Source organism: Cyphomyrmex costatus, unplaced genomic scaffold (assembly GCF_001594065.2).
Source record: "Cyphomyrmex costatus isolate MS0001 unplaced genomic scaffold, Ccosl1.0 scaffold29, whole genome shotgun sequence".
Taxonomy (NCBI): domain Eukaryota; kingdom Metazoa; phylum Arthropoda; class Insecta; order Hymenoptera; family Formicidae; genus Cyphomyrmex; species Cyphomyrmex costatus.
Window position 1 is genome coordinate 2,577,256 of NW_017277017.1, and position 24,686 is coordinate 2,601,941.

General features: G+C 40.9%; 1 protein-coding gene across 1 annotated transcript in view; it reads left to right on the plus strand.

The window, feature by feature from the left end:
* The first annotated feature begins 751 nt into the window (after positions 1-751).
* The window catches only part of toy (paired box 6 protein twin of eyeless), a 32,492-nt gene continuing 8,557 nt past the window's right edge, over positions 752-24,686 (plus strand). The window contains 8 exon segments of the mRNA XM_018541503.1: positions 752-839; positions 7,755-7,826; positions 7,829-7,996; positions 15,539-15,818; positions 16,473-16,653; positions 19,936-20,212; positions 22,314-22,478; positions 22,891-22,973. Coding sequence (XP_018397005.1) covers positions 752-839; positions 7,755-7,826; positions 7,829-7,996; positions 15,539-15,818; positions 16,473-16,653; positions 19,936-20,212; positions 22,314-22,478; positions 22,891-22,973 — 1,314 coding nt within the window.

Sequence of the window (24,686 nt, forward strand, 5' to 3'; positions counted from 1 at the left end):
AAACGATATAATCCAAATAATTGTCGAATTTCTCATTCTGCTTAATATTTATTTTATATTTTTAAGAAAAGAAATATAAAGAAAAAGAGTCAAATCATTAATTTTAACAATACTTGATTTTTTATATAAAAATAACCAGAAATTATATTTTTAAGAATGCTATGAATTTATTAAATTGCATTGCTATCGTGAAATACATCAATTTTGATTTCATGTATTTTTGCAATATTTTCATGTAATTATTATTTGATTAGACATAATTTTAATAACTTGTAGCGCGTAAAGTTTTTGAAAAATGTTTTTACTGCAAAATTAAACGTAGAGATTCTGTTTTATATATTTTTGTAAAATGCGGTATATTATATTTAAAGAATTATAAACTTTTAATTCAATATTTGATTTGCCATGTAAAAATAATCAGAAGTTTAAAACAACATACGATGGTAGAAATTCGAATTTTATTTAAGATTTTAAGAACATTATGAATTCATAATAAATATTTTGTCAATTTAAATCAAGGCAATTCTTCTTAATTTATCAGATTACGAGATCACTTTTATGTAATAAGAACAGAAATATCTCGTCTAGAACTGATAGAGGAGCGAATTTTCCTTGCGACAGACCATTTTCTACTATATATAGAAAACTGTAATAAACTGAAATAGATGTAATAACTTGGACGCGCGGCGCAGGGCGACGGCGACGCGGCGCGACGCGACGCGACGGTTAGCTACAAATTGCGCGTGGCACAATGGCGTTGTTAACGCCCGAGTACCTCATTATGATCGCGAAAAAAGCAGTCGATTACAAGCGGAATGCATCGGGCTTATTTAACGAAAGTGCGCGAAGCATTATCGCGATGCCTTTTATTGCAACTTCGATTTTCTAACGCGCGACAGACATTCTATTCACATTTCAATCTCGTTCTATTTGATTTGTATTCGAAGTTGTGTAACTTGATGATGAAACTTGTACGATGATTACATTTTATAGATCGGGCGAAGAAAGACGAAAAAGTCTCTTATTGAACTTCTTACAATCGCGATTATAGTCTACGCGTTTATTGTACAACTATAAAATATTCACACTTAAATAGATGCAGCTATATCTTATTTAGAAATAAGTTTCAACATTGTAATTTTAATATTGCTTCTGTTCCGTGCGTCCATAATTATTTATTTTCCAATTTCGACGAGATAGATAAAACGATATAGTCACAAAGAAAAAGAAGAAATATGTGTGTATATTGCAACGTTCTCATTATGTATCTTTCGTAAGCAACGTCTGTAATTTTTCAAGGGACATTATGAATGGAACGCTAAATTACTTTTCATCAAAAATGCTTTTATATAGCTGCAGAAAGCGTATTTTACAATGTTTGAACTTTTCTGCATCGTTTCAGCTTGCATGTTTATTCGAGAAGCGCAGACGATATAGTCGCCATTATTTTTAGAAGAAGGGAGAAACGAACACGCTTCGCTCATTGAAAGTGATACAATCTCGGAAAATAACAGATGTCTCCTCGAGTGCTTGACAAAGAAAGCGTACCTCGGAGATTTCGTGAAAAGCCCTTTGTCATGCCCGAAGCGTTGGCGGTGAAAGGAAAAAAAGAACACACACAGGGCGGAGAAAAATCTTAGCCTCAATTATTTACTAATTCTACGACTCTCCTCTTCTCTCTAAGTTATTCTACTAGATTGAGTCATGGCTGTAAAATAATTAAAGGTTGAAATCTATGCGGAAAATGTCCAATTATATATTATGTTTAATACATTCGTGGAAATTCAGCGATGTCACTCATTGAGGGGGCACGATGGAGTGCGGCAGAGAATTAAAAACGATTAACTCGCGTATCCGATTCGAATTAGCACGAGGACGAGTAGCGAGTATACGCGCGCTCGCAGTTTACTGCTGGCGTCCTAATTGGCGTAAATTAATGCATCGTGCTTAAACTTCCGCCTTTCGCGCTCGACGAGATGCAGGTCGCCTGTGAGATATTCCGCTTTTGTGTGCCGAGAAGGTAGCGCGCGCGCGGAGTCGCATCGTTTCAACGAGACTAAACGCAGCTCGTTCTTCAGATCCCCGTCGCGTCGCGTTCTGCACGCCGCGCCGCGCCGCCCGCCGCCTCGGTTGTCCGGATAGCTTAGAGGCAGTAAATTTCGTTGGTATTTCATTCCACGCTCTGCTACCTGAAAACTCTCTGAAGTAGTCTACCGTTTCTCCTCGCGCTTTTTATTAATTGAATCGCGTAATTATATGATTGTAATCGGTCTTCGTTTTTGGCAGGAAATTTCGTCCGTGTAAAAGAGAGCTGTAGAACAATTTGTATCATTATACGTATTTTATTGGAACGTTTAGAGAAAGATCTGTTAAATGATATTTATATCACAATTATTTATCAAAACTTGCGCTAAGATATGTATAAATTATTCATTATCGTATATAAAATAAGAGTACAGTTTATAACGCGTGTATATGTATACTAGAAATATACTTATGCAAATCCGTCTATGTTTTCATTCTATCGTTAAATAAGTGACGTAGATTGTCACCGCGGGAAACGTTTCTAACGATAAAATCGCAAGTTGCAAGATATTAACGACTGAATTATTTATCCCCGGACTCTGCCAGTCGCGCGAAATCGCGTTTTGACAGCGTAGATTCAATCGAGTAGAGAGTCTCTCTCTCTCTCTCTCTCTCTCTCTCTCTTTCTTTCTCTTTTCCTCTCGCTATCGCTTGGAGAAGCGCAGGGTCTCGAGAGTGAGTCGCGACGAGACGCGGAATGATCTCGCGGCCGACCACGTTTAACGACCCTTGGCTCGCCGCTTTACAGCTTGCACTTTTCGATCCGGCCGGGCGCGCGGGTATTGATGTCCCCCGCTTTGCCGTCGGCCGTCGTGACGTTACCGCGACCGGACTTGAAAGGAGCTAATGATCTACGAGTCTCGCCGAATGACAATTAACGCTCGTCCCGACGCGCGCCGGCGTGTGATGATTAACCGTGATGAGATGAGGGGCACGCCGGAATGCGCATAGACTCGCGGCCGCTTCGCGCGCACACGTCGGATTTCTCGATCATCAAGGCATCGAGAAGGCGTTACGTACGGCAGGTGTTCGATAGTATGCGACGGTGATTAGATGATTTCTCGTCGTACGCCGATTCCCATGATTTCGTTCTCTGAAAATAACTAACTCGCCATTCGCACACGCGTGCTAATTATTTTTGCTTATGGAGGATGTTGTTTAATTATCGGCGAGTTTTGATAAATAGGAGATATTATATATACCCGTCAGTTGTATGTATATACATATATGTATGTATACATTGTTGGGAATGCGATGTTCATTTTTTATGTGCATGTATAATATTTCGTGGATTGCGGTTTTAAAAATAGAATAACCACTGATAAGTATACTTATGCGTTATTTCCAAGTCAACATATACTTCAAAGCGTAATAATTTTGCGCGTTTACTATTTACGTGAATACCAGTGATTTATTGCTACACGGAATATGAAATATTGTACAACGTATCGATATCTAAAATTTATTCATGTGATTATTAAGTCACTTTTGTAACAACATCGTAAAATTTCAGAACAGAAATCGCATTTGTTTTTCTTTTTGAAAGAAATCGAATCGAAATTCAATTTATGAAATTTTCAGATTGTAACCATTTTCTAATTACACCGATTTTGTATATATAATCACGCGATGCAGATTTTCCTCTTGCAGCATTTCTTCCGTATTGTATGTATAATTTTCGATTTGTTGTCGCGGTGCGCAAAGTAATACGAACAAATTTATGCGGGACGTAATCAGCCTTGGAAAAATTCGAAAATTTACCGCCGACACGGCAATGTTTATTATTTGCCGGGGCGTTATTTATTTTTTGGCGCACTTTGAAATTTGCTTTTGGCGAACCAGTTTCGACGGCGCCAATATTTACCGCGCTTCGTGGGCGATAATCCCCCGAATTATGTTCTTTGAAGCCGCGTTATTTACGCGCGCGGAAGGGCGTGTGCAACGCATCGTGTCGCGCCGCGCCGCGCCGCACCGCACTGCGGAAAGGTATAGGGATCAATTGAATTTCCGTAAATTGCCGTGAATTTATAAAATTATTGTGAAACGTATGTAAAATTATTTCGTCCATTGCGCGCCGCCGTTCGTATAAATCGTTAACACCAAGCTCGCTGCAGTTCGCCGTCGGCGAACGCTATACGCGAGCCGCTGTCGTTGCGGCCGCGGGTTTTTTTTTCCTCTCGCGTATCGTCAAGTAAAAATTTCGCAATACGATTAAGAACGACGCTAAATTGTAAATCGAAACGTGCTCGCGTCTGTTAATAATCCATGCTCTCGATACGTTACATCGTTACGCCCGAAATTGGTTTTTGATCGCTCTCCGTGCTAAATAATCATCGCGCAGCGATATATTCCCCGCGAGAGTTACGGCATTATCGGCGATATTATCCAGCTCCGATAATACGGTATCCGCGTTATACCATGTTATACGAATTTTAACATGTTTACGATCAGCATGTCTTTTTTTGCGAAAATAATGGTAGTTGTTTTTATTTTTTATTCTAAATAAAGCGCAGATAGAGAAAACGAGAGGGAAAAAATATGTTATTTCCTTTTCTCTCAAAGTTTTCTCTTTTCAAAGATATTATTATATTGCCATATATAAAGAAGACATTTTAATAAGTACCTACATAGATTGCGTTTACTTTTTAAGAAAAGTAAAGTGCAAAAACTTCCTTTGTGAAGAAAGTTTCTATAAAAGGTATCTAATACATATTGAACAGGCTCATTGAAATAAGCACATCGATTATGAGATCCAGTTTTATTTTTGTCACGCGTCAAGTGACGCAACTGCATCTCTCTATTCAAAAATGAATGATATACGTAGTACTATTTAATCGATATATAGGTACTCGTTCACCTCGTAATACGGTGACATTTCTGTACTCTCTTTCTCTTTCCGAGCGGATTAGGCGCGAAAGCGTCTAATTAAAAGCAAATCGCAGAGAAGCTGACCGGGGCATTTCGAATGATTTTAGCACTGTGTTAGCGTGGCCGGAGGTGGCGGCGGTGGAGACGGCGGCGGCGGCGGCGGCAGCGGCGGCGGAGGCGGCAGTGGCACGGTCGGCGGCGGTCGGCTGAGCCTGCACCTTCGTCCTTGCGGAGGTAGCGGTGGCGGCGGCATCGCCGAAAGTGACAGCGCTCCGGAATACCCGCCGAGCGCTGCGGCAGTGCGGAGCAGGGAGGCGGCGGCGGCGGCGCTGCACGCGGCAAGAACCCTGTTGGGCGCGGGGGTGGCCAACCCTTGCTCGCCCACCCCCGAGCCGCCCTTTTGGAAGATGCCGCATAAAGGTCGGTGGAATCAATTTACTTTAATCCACGCGAATCAGATTTATACGCGAGAAAACGAGGTGTTTGGCGATTGACCGGAATAGCATTGACGCGGCAGGTAGTCGATAATCGCGACAAACAAATGGCTGATTTTTTTTTAATTCGCTCGGCAAATAAGAATTACTGGCAAAAACTCTTTCGGTCGGTGGATGGAATCATTTGCGAGAAGTATAATTGATTCGTTCTGCGAGAAAACAATATTAATTACCGAACACTTTGTTTAAGTGAATGAGATAAAGATGGGGTATTAAGAATTATGAGAGTAAGTTACTATCTCGAAAACTATTTTTCAATTTTAATTGAAGAAGCGACTCTGTTAGCGAAATAAAGTAAATAGATAGGAAAATTTTTATATTTGATCTATTAATGTAGCGCGTTCAGCCGAATAACGCATGACAGAGAAGAATTTGACTTTTTATAAATTTTTGGACTGTCGTGCGTTTCCACAAATTCTTTAATTATAATAGTTTCTTGAGAAGCAATCTGACTGTCACTTGACAAGTTAGATGGTTAGAGTAAAACGCAATTGCAGTAATTAATCCGTACAAGTTCATTAACTCACAAGTATACGTATCTTGTAGTCCTAATTAAGTAACCAAGAATCAGTTGCGTTAACTTTCACTAACTCTAAGAGAGAACTTAAAATGGTATAACTCAAAATTAAAGAAAAATAGAAAATAATGTAAGATTTTTTTTTTTAAACGGAAAATGTTAAGAATTACACACTGCTTATGACTTATACTTAATATTAAAGATGTTAAAAGTATTAAATATTAAAGATTGTAATGTCATGCTTTTAATCCCCTTTGGAGCTAACACCAAAATATATAACACAGTCGCTGGCATTGAGTCTGTGAAATCCTCATTTGATATATCACTTTCTTATTTCAAATGTGTCTAATTAAAAAACCGTGATTATTGAATTATTTCCAAATGAATTAATTAGATGAATATGATTTTATTATCAAAAGTAAACTAATTTAGTTTCTCATTGTTACAACTTAAAAAACATAATTTAAAAAAATTGTAACTAAAAAAGAGTAGTTTTTTAAAAATATGTTATGAAATAAAAATGACAAAGACGGCATTTGATTTTGTTAAAAATATATTTGTTCGTTGATATGATTGATTATACAATTTTTTTTGTCAAATTAAAAAACAAATTTTCTCCTTTTCTAGGAAACTTAATTTTTTGAAGTAAGCAAGAGATATGTTGATTAAAATTTAATTTTGAGAAATTAATAAAATAATCTAACTCTATATATATATACTCTCTCTAACTATAAAAAATAAATACCAAGTTTATCGTAATGACAATAATTCAGATTAGTATTATAGATGTAAAATAAAAAATAAAGTGGATCCAATAAAAACTCACGTCAGTTGCAGAAGGTTAAATATGACGTTACAATTGACTTCATGGCTTTCTTTATAAGTTTCAAATATGAGGATAAAATATTTTATTGATTATCGATAAAGGACGAAAAGATTTTGGGGCGACCACTGATTGACACAATCTAAATATTTGTTTTGTGCGGTATATGGCGTGTGATATTTCCGCGTCTCGTCGTGCTATCATTTGCGGGACGATATTCGAGCAGGCAGGTGGTGGCGCGAATTTCTTCGTGTACCGTCCATCGTATTACTCTTGACTCAACAGCGACAAGTAACGTATGCGAATCAACGTTTTCTTAAGGTTTTAAACTTACAGCCCTTCCAACGAACTCTTGATGAGTTATACGAGAAAAGGGACGAGAGTAAATACGCGTACGCTTATGAGCTTAGGTGAGCTCGCGGTTACCCCCGGGGGTTAGTTGGTAACTTGACACGCCTTTGGTCGGCTTCTGTCGGGCCAGCGGCCCCTTCGCCAGTGATTCCGGCGAAGCGAAGGGTGGTGTAGCCCTCTTGCACCTTGAGAGATTCGTCCTCGCGCGACCCTAACGCGCACCACACACCCGACAATAATAATCGGTTAGGCTGGTTCTCTCTTTCCTCGTACCCCTAACAATAAGCGTGGGCTGCTTACACTGCCAATTTGTCTCGACGCAATCTTTCTCTCCGGTCGAGGAGTTACCTACACTTATTCCAGAACGGAGACGCAGGATCGCGTTACGCGGCTATGGCCCGCGCGCGAGATCATAATGGGACTTGTAGGAGGGTAAGTGCTTCCCCTCCCTTCTTTCTCCTCCTATAATACCCCCCCCCCCTCCTCGCATTAGCTTCAGAGGCGGACAATGCTCGCGTGGCACGAGTGCGCCCTTCTTTCATTCGTCCAACCATAGCAGTCCGCTTCTTATTCTCGTATTTTCTCTTTTTCTCCTATGTATATATCAGGGATTGAGAGAGAAAGAGAGAGAGAGAGAGAACGAGAGCGCTTCCTCTTACTTCGGTTCTCCATAAAAACCCCAGAAGCTATTGGAATCAAACGGTCGATTCACGAGGATGCTTTATTTCGTTCTCGTCGCTACACGAGATTTGTTAATGGTTATGGGCCCCGCGCGTTGGTTACGGGCTCTGGATCGAATCTCGCGCGTGCCAGAACACGAAGGCTGCGGAGATTACCTGCCTCCGCTGCTTCAAGGGGTAATAAATGTCGGCGCCGCGGGATTATCCCCGCGACCAATCAATAGAGACCACGGTTCCGCAATACGTTCGCGAGACACGCCGATAACTTTTGCCTGTAGCTATATACGTATGTAGGGGAGCGTCGAGTACGCCAGTTTGGCTCTTCAGTTTGCATGGCTGCCGGCATATTGGGACGGAAGCTACAATGTATTCTGTTACATTCACGGTTTGTACGAAAGTGATTGCAGGCGGATTCTAGGATACTTTGTGTAATGAAAAACTGTTAATTTATCATTAAACCTCCAGAGCTGACGTAAGTTTATTGGAATCACTCAATTATATCACTCTCTTTATATTTCATCTGCAAATTTGAATTATGGTATTGTAATAAATCATTATGTGTTATGCCAATACATTAATTTTAAAGTTTATTAAAAGATACTAATTAATTTTAAAAACGGCACAACTTATTGTATAAAAAAATACTGAGGCCCAGCACTTATAGTCCGTTCTTATTTCAAGACTGTCTTAAATAATGTCTTAAGATGCTAAGCTCTCTGATTGGTTCATATCTTAAGACTGCACTTGAGACAACCTTAGTATAAAAGTATAAAAATATGAATATCGTTTAATAAAATAAGTTTCTTAAAATAAGTATTTTTTGTACGAGTTATGTCGTTTTTGTTTCTTGAAATTAATTAATGTTTCTTTTAATGAACATATATTAATCATTAGTTTTCACGATAATTTTTTGGTCCTTTACTACTCACTACACGCGATAAGTTATTTGTATCCCGAATTAACTTTCATCATTTTAACAAATATACAAGATTTATTATTAAATAATTTTTATACATATTTTAATATATTGTTACAAAGTATTTATAGAGTGTTTTATAATTAAAAAAATTGTATATAAGTATTATAACTAATTATTTGATGCTCCTAGTTTAAAAAAAAATGCGCAGAACACGAATGATCTAATTATATACTAATAATATTGTAAGATATGAGTCTTACTCTACACAGACATCCAATGTCAGTAACTGTAATACATGTATTACCGATTTTGGCGTCAGCCCCAGAGGTTGAATTTTATAAGTTTAATCAAGCCATTAAATCTTTCGTGACACATTCGCGACATTTCATTTGTAATTGTCAAATAGAGAACATTGAAAATAACTCGTTTATGAGCGCGAAGAATTAAAAAATTAATTGAATACCGATCATGTGAAGAAACTACGTACGAATGACAAGCTAGTTACTTCGATGATCTCATCATGGTTTGCTGTTGCATTTGCTCGTTACGACAATAGCTCCTTTCGTACAATGAGCGTTTATCGAGTCGGGATTTCACGGTCCGTTATCCCGTTTACCGGCGCAAAACTTATTTAATCGTTGCGCAGCAGCGTCGAGATTATCGCGTTATCTCGCGTATTCCCGCGTCAAGTATCTTGTTATCCGTGAATAGTAACGAACGTACGAACGTATACGATTACTAACCCCGCGGCCATGAGTTTCGGTATTTACCTGCGAAAAGCTACGGAGAAGACACACACTTGTGAGCCGCCTTACACACTGGTGTCAATAATAACGGGCGCGGTAATGAGTATGCGCTGCCGGGGGATGGCGGGCTGCTAATACTGCGCCGTCGCCTCTTAACACCGTCCGTAATGAATTCGTCGTCGCTCGGGAAGAGCGGGCGCGAGCGCTCTTACCGCGATTCAACTCATTAGAGAGCGTATGCCTGGCACGCCATCTTTGATGTCGTTGAAAGACGCGCACGAGATGAAGTTCCCTCTCGCTCTGCGTGATACTCGTCGAGTTTATGACGAAACGCTCGGAGGCTGCACACCCCGATTGCACCCTCGTCCCTCCCGCGGCTTCTGGTTTGCTCTTCCTTCGTGATCTCTACCGACGTGATAATAACGTTTAGCCGGTGACACTCGACAAACGCGTCGACTTCAGAAGCGCATCCGACCGCTCGACGGTTATGCCGCTAACAGATTCCGACTGTCACCGGAAATGAGCGCGACTAGATCTTGTAAATGTTCAGTGAGAACATGTTAACACGATAGTTCCGGAGTAACGGACTCCGCATTAATTATGGAAAATTCGATCCCGATGAAATAATAACGAGTTAGTTGTGAACAAAAGATGTCACACTAACGTAAGATTCAATAGTGGATAGTTTTTTACTTATAGAATGTTAAAGATTGTACAATTTTGGTACCTTTGATAATCCATGATTTAAAAACTACCCAAATTATTATATAATTAGTACACCCGCATTAATTATATGGGAAATTGGATTTCACCGAAAGAGTTCATTAATTTTTAATGTGATGAATAGAAGATGTCAGATGTCATAAACATAGGACTCAATAATAGTTTTTGGTCTACGGCGTGTTAAAGATGATTTCAAGTTTGACACTTTTGATCCTACATAATTCAAAAACTACTCATTATTAATTATTATTAACGTCTTTATGATGTCTTTTGTTCATCACATTATAAGCTGTATTATATGATAAAATTAGCTCTTTTCACCGATATTCGATTTTCCATATTATTAGTATGGGATCCTTTCTTCAAATCTCTCTTTCGTTATTTATTAATTATTTGCCGTCACATTTATCTTAATTTTCAATGTAAACAATTGGATAATTGAACCGCGATGAGTGTTCGTTAATTCCCGATATTGTATATGCTCGCAATGCCGGCTGACTCGAAATGTCTTTTTCCCCGGCAGTCTAATAACGCGTTTTGTATTATCGCAACGGAAATATCTGTTTTGTAATCGCTTCTATTATATCAAGCTCGGAGAGTTGGACGATTTCTGTGTGTCTAATTAATGCGGTCGGCGCGCATAATTATATTATTTAACGTATGCGCGACGCAACGACGGGAGGTGAAAGCAATTTGGCCGCGAAAGCGATATTTTTTATGGATGTCGACGGATAAACAGCAGTTCGTTAAATGAATTCGGACCGGCACACTCTGTAACTGATTACGTTCGGCCGGTTTCGAGTCGCAACGCGGGACTAATTACCCGCAAACTATTATTACATCCCATTAAACAACTATTCCGCTGCAAACTTTCCGTCATCGTTGGAAATTGGAGTGGCGCATTAGCCGCTCCGCTGAACTGTTTTGTTTCTATTATCGGGTAACGATCAATCGTTCCTTTCCAACGAGTTTAATGTTTGTTCGTCTAGGATCTATGTACACAATGACTTACGAAATGGATCAAGTGTTTTGAAATTTTTTGAAACTGTAATGCGTTGTCTCTATAATGTGCGGAGTAAGCTTATTGTTAGTGTAACATTCGATTGTGATTAGTCAAAATTTCTTACCCTCGTGCCGTACATCAAGCTTACCTTGTATATTGTATAAATGACATGTAACATTAACGTTTTCTGTGCAATTTCTTATACACTCTAAAAAATATCGGTGCAGATTTAACATTCATGTGGTGCGTTTATATAATTCTCATTGTTGGTGTCAATATTAATACCAAAACATGGTATGGATTTCAAACCTCTGATGTTTTTATCAACACAATGAGAATTATACAGATAAGCTATTTTTTGGAATGTATTTGGATGATTGCATAAGTTCGTGCCCGATTTAAAAGTAAAATGTGCTAAAAGTTGAATTATCTATGTTTAGCTTCTCCGCAATCTCCTCAATTGTAATTCTTGGATTTGTTTTTACCAAGGCACGCACAATATCGTCATCAATGCCGGAGCGAGGTTGATCTTCCAAATTGAAATCACCATTTCGAAATCTGCGAAATCACTTTTTAATTGTCCGGAGAGCAGGAGCACGATCTAAATTAACGATCTGAATGTTTTTTTGAGCAGTCCCAACACTCATGCCTTTCCGAAACTCGTATAACATTACATGCCGGAAATGTACCTTTTCGTTCTCCATTTTCAAAAATTTCTTTCACACACAAATCGACTTATCTGAACGATGTCTGACGCTAAAGTGATTCATGACACTATCACTTATTTAGAGCATACAAAAAAAACCAGAAAAAAAAACACCAAAACTCTGCAATAAACATATAAAGTTAGTGACATCTATGAAAATCGGGCACGAACTTATGCAATCATCTAATATAAACACTTAGAAATTCAAGATCTCCAGCAACCAAGTCTTTCAGTTAACAATTGTCGAGCTGACAAAAATTCTAATGAGGACCCAATTACAAAGTCGACTCGCTACATCGATTCGTCGCGTCTATTCGCGCATCTTAAATACCGGCGATCGTTTTCGCGCTTAAAGACCGCCTCTCGCCCGGCTCGTGGAGATCAGGAGGAGGGAGATGTTTGGCGAGGGTGGCAAGGGGTGGGCTCGACCGAGCGAACCGACGCAGAGAGGCCGAGGGAGGACGAGGGTGCCGCGACGTCGTGCGCCGGGGTTGCACAGGATGGGATTTAATCTGTGTCCCGTTTCACGCTCAGCCAAGTGGAACCTTTTTGCCTCACTTTGCGGCGCGACTCGCTTTTGCGCCGCACCGCCGCGTAGATTAACGCGAAATTATATATAAAGAATGTGTGCGGCCGGCGGGTGTGTGCATGGGTCGACGGCGTCGGGCTCGGGCGATATTCGAGCCCTCTCGCCGACATCATCCCCCTCTGTCGGGGGTGGTCGTCGTTCCCCCCCCCCCTGGGGAGGAGGAGGGCGTGAGGCAAAAGACGATGACAGAAAGGGTGAATATCGCGCGGCGTATACGTGTATACGGCTAAGTCGTGCACACTTGTCCCCTTTGTAACGAATTAAACTTGTGAAAAACAGCGCAGACTCGTGTGCCGTCCCTTCAAAGGACGAGGCCGTCGCGACGCGTCCTCGCTTTCACCGTCGCCTATTTTTAACACAAATTATTCTGTCGAAAGGATGAAGTGATTCAGAAGAGTACGAGACCAAGTGTCTTCGAATAGTCTCTTTGGACAGTCTACATACATATACCTAATTCAAATATAAAAATTAAATCACAGTACACGAAATAAATTAATGATTTATTGCAAGGGACTTTATCTTTGGTGTGTCACATTTTATAATGGAATGATACAATATGTACTATATAACACAGAAATTATAATATTGCTCTACAAATGTGATAGTTGCACGTATTCGTGAGGATCTGTGTACTTTTATTAAATCGAGCAAAGAATGAATATTCATTAACTCATCGTAAAAGAAATTGCGGAGAGTGTCGCTTTAATTGGTTTGGAGAAAATGTCTCTTATCGTTATCATCTACTTTCCACTGTGCGCGTAATCAAAGGAACTTTAGACTCACTGAGGCACAAAGTTAGCGGAAAGCGGTGACGACTATAATCGACAAGTCGATAACGAAGATCAATTCTTTTTCTACAAAATCATCGTTGATATCATATTTTGAAATTCTAGATCATGTCAAGAACGATTCGATTTATTTGAGTTTTTCTATGCTTCTTAAGAGCTTCGCAAAATATTTCTCAATTTCGAAGCTTTTTTTCTTTATTTCATCGCATAAGGAGGCTATGAAATTAAATACAGTTATAAAATCACATTCTAAAAAAGATGACTTTACTTCTCTCTTCTTGCATTTGCGAAGCATAGCACCCAGTGGCATGATAAAATGGAGGGGTAAGAAGCATCCCCTCCAAAATTTCCGCGTTACCTCGCCGCGGAATTATTTGTAACAAGACTCTCGACTCCAATTTCTCGCTTCTCGTTCTTCATCACCATATTCCATTCCTTTCAGCGTACTTGAAGCTCGCTTAAAAAGCTCTGGTTATAATGCAGAGACGACTGAAGCCGGGAAACCTTTCGCAATAAGTGCAGAATTGTAGAACGAATCTATTATTACCAACAGAGTTGCGAATAAAAAAGACATCAACTAGAGACGAATCTATATAGAAAATAATAATAATAAATGTTTTTTTTTTTTTTTTTTTAAGAACTACCAAGTTCTTTGTACTGTCAGTTGTCAAAATTGTTTAAAATAATTTAAAAATATTTGTCAATAACAATTGTAATAACGCTCCAAAATTAGATCAATCAGACAAGAATAAATCTTGGTTAAAGCGCATCTTAATATTAAATATATTTTAGTGCGAATTTATACATATACACAAGTATATCCATTTTTATAAAGCGCACGTTGAATACTTTTTTAGTCTTGAAATCCAATCATGAACAGGACTGAAGTAGCAATACCACATATTATATTAAATGACAAGCAATTTAATGATATTAATGCTAACAAGTATCATTTAAGAAGATGTTAATAATTCGATGCTAATGTAAGCATCTCAATATTATTAAAATCGTTAATTGTTGGAAACATGAGTACTTTTATATCGCGCTTACATATATTACAAAGTTACATAAATTACGATATAAAGTACCATTACAATTTAAATCGATCTAATTCAATGATTGCAGTCATTGAAAATGATTAATTTCTGATAAATTAGCATACGATCTGCCGAAGAGCCTTCTGTCTCCTCTTATATTTTTACAACGTCGATTGATCGTAAGATGCGGCGATCTTCAATCCTTTCGCATCGATGAAAACGAGGTACGACAGAAATGGCGTAAGGATAGCAGGAGGCGGAACGAGAGGAAGGGACAGGCAGGCGGCGAAACAGCAAGCGAGAAAACCACTTCGTGTCGTTATACGAAGTGGATTTCGCACAGCGACAAAGGCGGAGCGAGCTATCCAAGATTACATTCCAACTATTTCTTGTCGTTTTGCGCGGCGCAAAAGCGGGAATTAATTAAATTTGTTAATTGCAAGATGCATTTAGTAACGCCGGCTCTTCTCGAGTCTCCCATCATCCGCACGCCGCCGTCGTCGCGGCACTCTCTCTTTTTCTTTGCGTGTCGGCGACGACGCACTACGAAAATTTAACAAAGTGGCGAGAGAAGCTGAAAGGTCCTACACTTTTGTTTACATTTAGAACACGTACGTGTGAAAAGCCGTTTTGTTCATTATGTGAGCCAATGTCTTTTGAATTGTCTTCATTAACACTCTATATTCCCCGAACAAGTCGAATGCATTTCCGTTTATATATATATATATATATATATATATACATCATGTATCTACATTGTAAGCTATTTCTATTACAATTCTGCAACTGTTACCATTTCTGAAGCCTCCCACGTAATGATCAAATTACACGATATCGTACCGTGTATCTATTCGTTATACCTGGTATTGTCCACTCGTGTCGCAATTACCGTTGTCGTCAACATATTGCACGGTATCTACGCGATATATTTCCGTTTCGACGATTCCTCCGTGCGCGTTATACACCGTACGTAGATGTAACCGTAATAAGGTACACGGCAGCGAATTAATCGGCGCGCAAGGGTCAAACTGATCTTCGTTACGTGACATCCGCAGGGCGGCGGAGCGTGTGATCGCGGCGCAAACATCTCCCTTGGTGTTCAATCTGACGCTTCCGGATCCGTGGAACGGGCGCGAGCGCTAATTAGACTAATAAGAACGCGTACGGCGTGCGGTTGTTTACCAATCAGATGTTCTGGCGAGGTGACGTATACGTTGCGCGCGTTTTGGTTCACAGAGGAGGACTTGATGCACGGGGGTGGCGCGGGTATTGGCGGGGGTTCTATGGTCGGGCAGAACTCAATATTTGGGTGCTCGGCTGCAGGACACAGCGGGGTTAACCAGCTCGGCGGCGTTTACGTCAACGGCCGACCGCTGCCGGACTCCACGAGGCAGAAGATCGTCGAGCTGGCCCACAGCGGTGCTAGACCGTGCGACATATCGCGCATACTGCAAGTCAGCAATGGATGCGTCTCCAAGATCCTCGGCAGGTAAGTGCAGCGCGCGTCGATCTCCCGTCGAAATTAAACCATTCTGCGACACGCACTTGAGATAGCATGAATGGAAGTTGATCGTTATCGTTTGAATCATAGATTCAGCCAACGGGCTTTCACGGCACACAAGACACAACTGCTTGTATTTTTTCAATACAATTAAAGGCCAATCGATAAATTTGCGACAGAATTCACTGGATTTTCTTCCATTTTCAGTGATTCATTTTTAGCGATGCTAGAAATTTAAAAATAATTGGACATATAATAACGAGCGAACGTTACGTTATGTCTCCATTTTTCACGTAGCAATATCTCCGTGAATATAACATGGTTCCTGCAAATTGCCGAGTATTAATAAAGCTAGTTTTTACCCAATGATTTCTTGTTTATGAAAAACAACTCGTATTTTTTCAGTAATCATACTATATTTAATCTTGAGAGAACTAACTGGGTCTCTCTATTTTGAAAATTTTACACATTTTTTTCAAGTAAATTTGCATAACTTATTATTTTATTGTATTCCTTGCTTCAAAATATAATACTATTTTAGCAACACTGTAGTGGCTTTTTCGTCCTGTAAAAGTTAAAGACCGCTATGGCGTAACTTTAATATACATACGTTAAGTGAAAATAATAATTCTTTTTTCTCAGGTATTACGAGACTGGTTCGATCAAGCCGCGGGCAATCGGCGGTAGCAAGCCGCGAGTGGCGACAACGCCTGTGGTCAACAAAATCGCCGACTACAAACGAGAATGTCCCTCGATCTTCGCCTGGGAGATTCGCGATCGACTTTTGCAGGAGGGCGTTTGCAATAACGACAATATACCCAGCGTAAGTGAAAAAATCTGATTGTGGAGATACGCTTAATTTCGAATGTCAGGTGATTAATATTGACTAACGTGGTAACCTGATTGACTACATCTCGCTAAATATCGCTAATAATAGATTAGAATAAAGCGAATTTAAATGAGCGGATAACGCAGATTCTAGTTTCTCAAGATTGCGTGCACGATTCTCTCGTCTCGCATAAATTTGCGTCGCGCGAATAAATTTCCCGCTGTGTTGGCGCCATACATTGATTGGATACGGTATAAGTTTACGCGTAATCCGCCGTCGACTTATCGTGGCGCACAGCCGGTCGGGTGTACTTACCCGTCGGATCTGGCCACTCGACCCTAATCAAAGTCTCGTCAATACGATCGGCTGGGTGGGGTAATCGGTCCATTACGCGAACCTCGGCATTGTCCACCCTCCTGGGCGCTGATCGCCCTTCTCCGAACTCGAAGAATCCTCTCCGGTTGTACGTCCGTCCATCTACCAAACATCCTGCCCACCCAACCTCCCTTCTCGACCGCGCGAAATATCCTCGAAGGTCGATCGTCCTCGTCTGGCTTCTCCGAGGACGCTCTCTCTACTCTGACAGTATCCCCCTATCGGGCGCTGCCCGTCAAGAATACTGAGGGGAATGGCACGCGTACAAGTCGTTATCCATCGGCTTGTGGAGCAAACTCGCTCTTGCCAGGGTGTTCCTTGGAATTGCCGAACGAAGAAGGTTGATGGGGGGTGTTGGGGATTCGAGGATGATCAATCAGAACGTCTAGCACGCGCTTTTGTCGTCAAGCATGTAATGCGCTAGCTATTGGCGAGATTACATTTGAAAACATCGCTCTAGTGAGTCCTTTCCAGATGATACAGTGAATCATTACAACTTTGTCGTTTGCCAATATTAAACAAAGATAAAATCATTATTGTCCCATACATACACGCCCAAAAACAAGACGTCTCAAAGATTTTTTTTTAAAGTTTTGAAGAGACTTTTTTCAAGTCTTATATATTTCGATTTTTATTGTCTGAGATGTTGCACTCTGTCTTTAACTGAAAAGTATATCTCATCTTTTGATATAATAGTAATACATTTAATATTTAGCACATATTTTTACTGAAATGACAATCATTGTTATATTAGCGATAAAGTTTTCAAATTTGCCTACAATAATATGAAATCGAACTTACGGTAAATATGCGAACTTCGTAATCGGTGAATCAAAAATCAATCTAGACCAATTTTTGGGAGTTGAAAGTCAGAACCGAAAGAGAAGAGACTTTATTTGATTGACAGATCGTTCTTTCGATCGTTTCGATCTTTTCTCGATTATTGGTGAATCGCTGGTAGTATTGGCGGTGACGTTGGCTATTGCGGCTGGTACACATCGCGTCGGGGGTTGGTGTCGGGGGTGCGCGCGGGGTTAGTCGGCGCGGCGGGAGCGGACGGGAGCGGGTAGAATCAGGGTGAATGGGATCAGTTAAGCGTGTTGCACAATTATTCGTGTCCGGTCGCGCGTGTAATGGCCTGCATCGACGCTGCGGCTGTTGTGCGGCGAGAGTAGAGCGGTCCGGAGCGTACAGTCGGGATCTCTCTCTCCCGACATCCAAGCTGGATAGACGGTTTGATGACAGAGAGCCTGGTCCGGGTTAGCCGGAGCTAACTCGTCTCGAAACGTTGCTTCCGCTATTCGCCTGTTATTATCTCGTAGCGTCGGAATCGGCCGAGATGGTGGAAGTTACGTACGCTCGGTACAGCTCCAGACGTAATGAGCGTGATCGATAAAAATTGATCTTTCCTATATAATATTCTGATATACCATCGCGAGAAATTGGATTTAAACAAGATTCTATTTTGTATCGCCTCTTCCATTCTTACGAAATTGCGGCTTTACGTGGAAAATTACGTGTATATTGACGAAGTTTCGGTATTAAACGAAAATCACAATATTTACCTGAATGTACTCGAATACAATCAAAGCATCGAAGTCTGGGCTCCCTCGTCTTTTAACTCTAATAGCAGCGCGCTATTCTAACGGTGAGGTTCTCTCAGCGTCACCCGGCCATTATTCCGTCGGTTTTGACTCAAACTACGCGAGAAGGATCGGCTTTGCTCTCATACCGCTCTTGTCGAAGCTTGTCGACCTCGTAATTAAGAAGCTCCGCTCGATATCCGACGTCCGCGCAGCATTAACGGCTGTGTATGTATATCCGCGGCTGCTGCATCAAGCCTGGCGTCGATTGCAGAAGGGTGTGGAGGATGGGGTTGACGCGCGTATGGAGTACGCTGAGGACCATTATGTGCAAGTTGAGAGCGCAATGCTTAGATCCCTGTGCTATACGCCGGCTCGTTATAACTTCGGAGTTAGCCAGTGGCTCGGTTGCGGGCGTAAGGTGAAGACGACAACGATGACGACGGCGACCATCCCTCGGATTGGAGGGGGACGAAGAGCCGTGGAGACCGTTTTATGTAATAATAATTGGATGGCGGTGTCCTTTCATCTGGGTATGACCCCCTTCGCATCCCGCGACCGCAGGAGGACGAAAAAGAGGAAGAAGGATCCCGCGCAAGGGGCGACGGCGGCGAGGGACGGACAATCAGTGCGCAGCTATGACGACGGAAATGATTCTCGTACAACGACGAGTGGCTGTGCTTGCGAAATTTTACAAAGAGCCTCGCCCCGATCCGCCACACCAGTCTCTTTCGCCTCTATCTCTTTTTTTTTTTCTTGATCGAGAATGGACGATGGAGGTACCCTTTGCGTGCACAGGGATCATCGTATGTCATTAGAAAAACGACGCAACATTTTCTCTGAATCACCAATTTTTTTCTCTAAACATAGGAATACTAGAAGCAAATTTAGAACAAAATGGTAATTGTTTCCACAATCTTTGAATTATCAATTATTATTGGAAATGAATCAACATTAGCGACTTAAGCTTCAGATACACGGACAGATTTTGTTAATTGAATTATATTTAGAGATGTTTTATATTAAAAATTTTGCTATATATATAACCATTCAAATGTTACATTTCCTGAAATGATTTTGAATTTAAAATAGAGACAAACATAATTTGCATAAACAAACATAATAATTTTTAAGAGACTTAAAAATAAATTTACTTACAATTTTTTTACAAAAATTATTGCTAACAATTTCAGTAAAATAAGGAACAAAAATGAGCCGCATTTTTTTTATAGTACTTTCTTGATCCTCGATCATAGGATTGAATAAATAAATGATTCGTGAATTAATTCTAATCGAAAATCTCTCCGTCTCTTTGTAGGTGTCGTCCATTAACAGGGTACTCAGGAACTTGGCTTCGCAGAAGGAGCAACAGGCGGCCGCGGTGCAAGCGCATCAGGGTGCCGAGAGTGTCTACGACAAGCTGAGAATGTTTAACGGGCAGGCAGCAGGTTGGCCGCCAGCATGGTATTCGGCAACACCTCCCCATCATCCCCTGGCCACAGGAATTCCAACCGCGGCGACTCCTGGATCCGGTCAAACTCTTCTGCCCGGTAGTCAGCTTCACGGGCGTGACGATTCTTTGCTGAAGCGAAGCGGTAAGTTTTGATTTACTTTTACTTAATGATGCGAAGTGCTACTAAAATATTAGCGCACACGGTATCTCTTGATGGCATGTTTTATTCCTCATGTTGCAGACCATTACTAATTTACCAGTTGTTATCTCTTAATCCAACTTTATATTTTATCTTTCAAATAGTGAAAAATGAAATCCGTATTAAAAAAAGAAAGTAACTTTATGTTTTGAATAAGGATTATACAAATCTCTTTTTTTTTTTTTATGTAAAAAGATAAGTCATATAATAGTTTTAATATAAAAATTCAATTTAATTAAAATTTCGACAAAATATGCATTTGCCTTTGCACACTAAAATGTGCGTGTGACCTTGCTTTTGAAGAGATATCTATTCGTATCATCTCGCTCGATTCGCGAGAATTGTACATGATGTAAAAATACATTGCATTGTTAATTAGGGATTCTCGATACCTCGTCCAGTGTATGTCCGTGTACATATCCAGTCGAGGAAAAAAAATCTATCCTGTAGCGCTGTAAGCCTAATAGGATCACGAAAATTGGTCCTGCGGCTCGATCTTTAGTTAAAACCACGAATGACAAATCCAGATGTAGCTGTCTTTAATAGGCAGATTACACGAACCGTGATAAGTGACAGGTAGAAAAGTGCTTTCACAGCGTATTCTCCACGGATTTCGAAATGCTTTTCTGCGATCTTGAAAGTCATTTCATATAGTATTGTCTCTCTTAATTATATATGTCAATCTAAATTCTCCTGTCTATATTAAATATTTTACAATATCTGTACCTATATTATTAGTAGGTACATAAAATATATTTTTGCGTGCCAGATGACTTCACATGGCGATAATAACACTAACGCTGAGTCAAATATAAATGAGGCGAATTTTTTTTAAATTTTTGTTTAAATCTATATAGGTGTGTCTTAAATCCGCGTCACTTATTATGGGGTAGTAGTTTATGCCTTACTGGATACGTCAAAGTGCTGCTTATAGTGTACACTTGAATGCACACAGGAATGCATCGAACGGTCGATCGCGGCCACTTTGGCCACAGCGGCCGCATTTTAAGCGGCCGGATTGTAGAGAGCATCGGGCTAATCTCTTCTCTTTCTTCACCGGGTGTGCGTCGTCACCTAGAAAATTAAAGCCAACGATCCGTCTGCAGCGGACCGCCGAGGATCGTTCCCAGTCTGGTCGTTACGCGCAGGGGTGTTCGCGAGGAGATTTGGGGGTGGTTTCCGCGGGAAGGAGAAGAACGGGAGTTGACGGTTAGAACGATGAGGCAGAGGGTAGGAAGGGTCGGAGGGAAAGAAAGAGGCGTGTTTGGGGTGCCGGTATTTCTAGTCGAGGGGGTTTCGCAGGGTCGAGTCCAATTGGGGGTTGCGCGGGGGTTGAGATGAGCGAACGAGAAAGCGAGCAGCTGACGAGTGAACGGTATGTATTATATATACATATATATATATAATATATATATGTAATACATGTGTACATACCTATGTACGCAAGCGTAAGGGCGTACGTATATATATACATCTCTCCGCCGTACGGAGGGACGGACACGGACAGAACGGAGGGATGTGCAGGGAAGGTACCGGCGGGAGGAATGGAAAGAGACGAGGGTGTGGTGCGCGGAGGCGGAAAGTAATCGCGGCCCACGGGGCTTGACGAGGGGCTACCCTTGCGCGCGTACGAACCGAACCGACGACGCACCAACACGAGACGCGACCCCGAAGACCGGTCGCTCACGCCTGAACGCGCGGCGGTGTCTAGGAATCTCGAGAACGCTGGATCGCGTTACGGGATCGCCCGATTGATGTGACGCGAAACGGCAAAGGTTCTCTTAATTAGATCGATGCTTCTTACGATGCAAGAAAGTGCCGCAGATTTACGATCTTTATTACTTAAGTGATGGAAAAATGATTAAGAGATGGGCGCTTGACACTGCAGTTTAGGAAACAGAATGACAGTCGTTTTGTGTCACGATTGTGATTATGTATTTGAAATATAACAATCTCATTATGTAATCGTAAATGAGGAAAATTTCTCTTTAAGACTGGCTGAAACAATACATTCTGAAGGAAAGATAATTAATTCTTGTTCCAGACACCGGGTCTCTATTGTCGCATCAGCAGGAGACAACTTCGGACGGTAATTCGGAGCACAACTCCTCTGGCGACGAGGACTCGCAAGTGCGGTTGAGGCTGAAGAGGAAATTGCAGCGCAACCGAACTTCCTTCTCTAACGAGCAGATAGACAGCCTCGAGAAAGGTTAGTAGAAAATCTGAAAAATTATCAATCTTAATAATCATTTGTAGTATACACTACTTTAGAAATCACGTGCTTTTCCTCGACTGTGACCTCTTCTTTCTCAATTAATTTCCTCCTTTTTAATAATTTAATTGGACGTAATGCTTCGCAATTCGCGCGATGTTTGCAATTATATAATTTTTCTTCTCGGTCCTTGAGCTTGAAATTAAAACTTTTTTCATCCTATTTGTTCGCGATAAGCTCGAAAGCTATCGGTATATCGACATATTGAGAATCGGTATTCTCCTCCATTTGGAATCCGCTCGGTTGAGAGAAATTACGGCGATGGCCGGCTTCGTGTATATATCGCGATAATTAATGCCGACGACGCGGCTAAATAACGAGCACTTGTTGCAAACTGGTTTCGTTTCAGAATTCGAGCGGACACATTACCCGGACGTGTTTGCACGGGAGCGTCTCGCCGAGAAGATCGGATTACCTGAGGCACGTATCCAGGTGAGTGTGAATGTGCGAATGCGGCGTGTGTGCGCTTCCTCTACCGACATTCGCTCCACCCACCTGTCCTCCTCTCTCCGACCCTCTCGCCCTCTCGCAACGTTTTCCCCGGGCGCGTCTTTCTCTCTTCTTATTCCGCCCGTTCCTCTCGGGAGGGTCGAACGCGCGGCGTAAGTGCGACGACGCCCTTTCATTAAACGCTTTTAACGTGCGGCCACGTGGTCGTACGTGGGGAACATTAAACACCTCCGACGGCGAGAGCTTGATGCTGCCCGCGGGACTTCCAATGGGATTTTGTCACCTCTTTCGTCCGACTGCTTCGTCGCCATTTACGTCTTCTTACGCACCCGCGAGATTTTTCTCGTCAGTGGCAATATAATGCAAACAGATGCATGATTTATTTGCTTGTCAGAATTTAGGAATATATGCTGAAACATATATTTTTCTGATAACAATTATAATAATGTGTTGGACATTTTATTTCAAAAATTACTAAATGAGACGCAATTTTGATCAATAATGTGGAGCACAGTTATACAAATCTAAATGTTTTACTGAATTGGACATTGTGAAATGATAATTGAATTTTCAACTCAATGTCCTGAAGGACTTGGAAAATTCTACAAATTTGAAGAATCTTTGATTGCGTCGACAAAGTCTAGAATCAAGGAGAACGAGAGACAGAATTTCGAGGGAATAAGAATCATTTAAATTATAAGAAAACTCGCAAAACCTCGCATTTGAAGTGGGTAATGCCGCTGCAATTCTTGTTCGTTTCCTCATAAAGTTTCCGCAAAACTCCCTCTGTTCGCCATCGCTTTTCTGCAAAGCGAGTTTATATTCTTCATGTGATGTAGTAAAGGCTGCAACTGGTAGAAGAATTATGATAATCAAAGTGAAGGAAATATAAATATTAATCATCGAGAGAGAATTAAAAAGTTGTACAATCAAAGAGTTTCAAAATTTTTTTTAAATATCCAGACATTTTAATTGTTACAATGTACTTATTTTATCTTAATGCTCTTTATATATAAATTTCAAATGCTTGTGTTGTCTAATCGTAAGTTCTATCCAGATTTAACGGATTAAATCAAAAGTACATTTTGTTACGTATATAATTTGACAATTGAATTACAATTCAATTGTCACAATTATACCTTCTTCCTATTGCTGATCTGTCCTATACAGTTAATAGCAATGTAAAAATACAATTACTTTCAATGCGATTAAGTTCCTAGCTGTTACGTGTGTAACCATATCCATAATATATGTTGACGTTGTTTAGCAACTCTCCCATTTCGATAACACCCTTTAGTTTTTAATGATACAAGGGCTGCAAAATGCCGTGTTGTATAATTATAATTAATACCAACGTCAAACCGTTAATACATACGTAGCCTTATCGAACATTGTTTGGCCGCGTTTACCCTTCACCTCCTCCCGCCTCTCACCTGCTCTACCGCGGTATGAAGAGACGGAAGGGTCGACGAAGTGGTCGGCGGGGTTCGGTGTGGTGGTAGTAGCCGGGCGCGCTGAGCGTTATGTGGACGTACAAACAGTGCAAGACCATGTTGACGCATGTTTTCAAGCCTCGTTGGCTGGTATTGATCTTGCTAAGTGCAGGAAACCGGGAGTTCCGGCGTGGGAGGGAAAAGGAGAAGTTCGACGAGGAAGAGAGAGAGAGAGAGAGAGAGAGAGAGAGAGAGAGAGAGA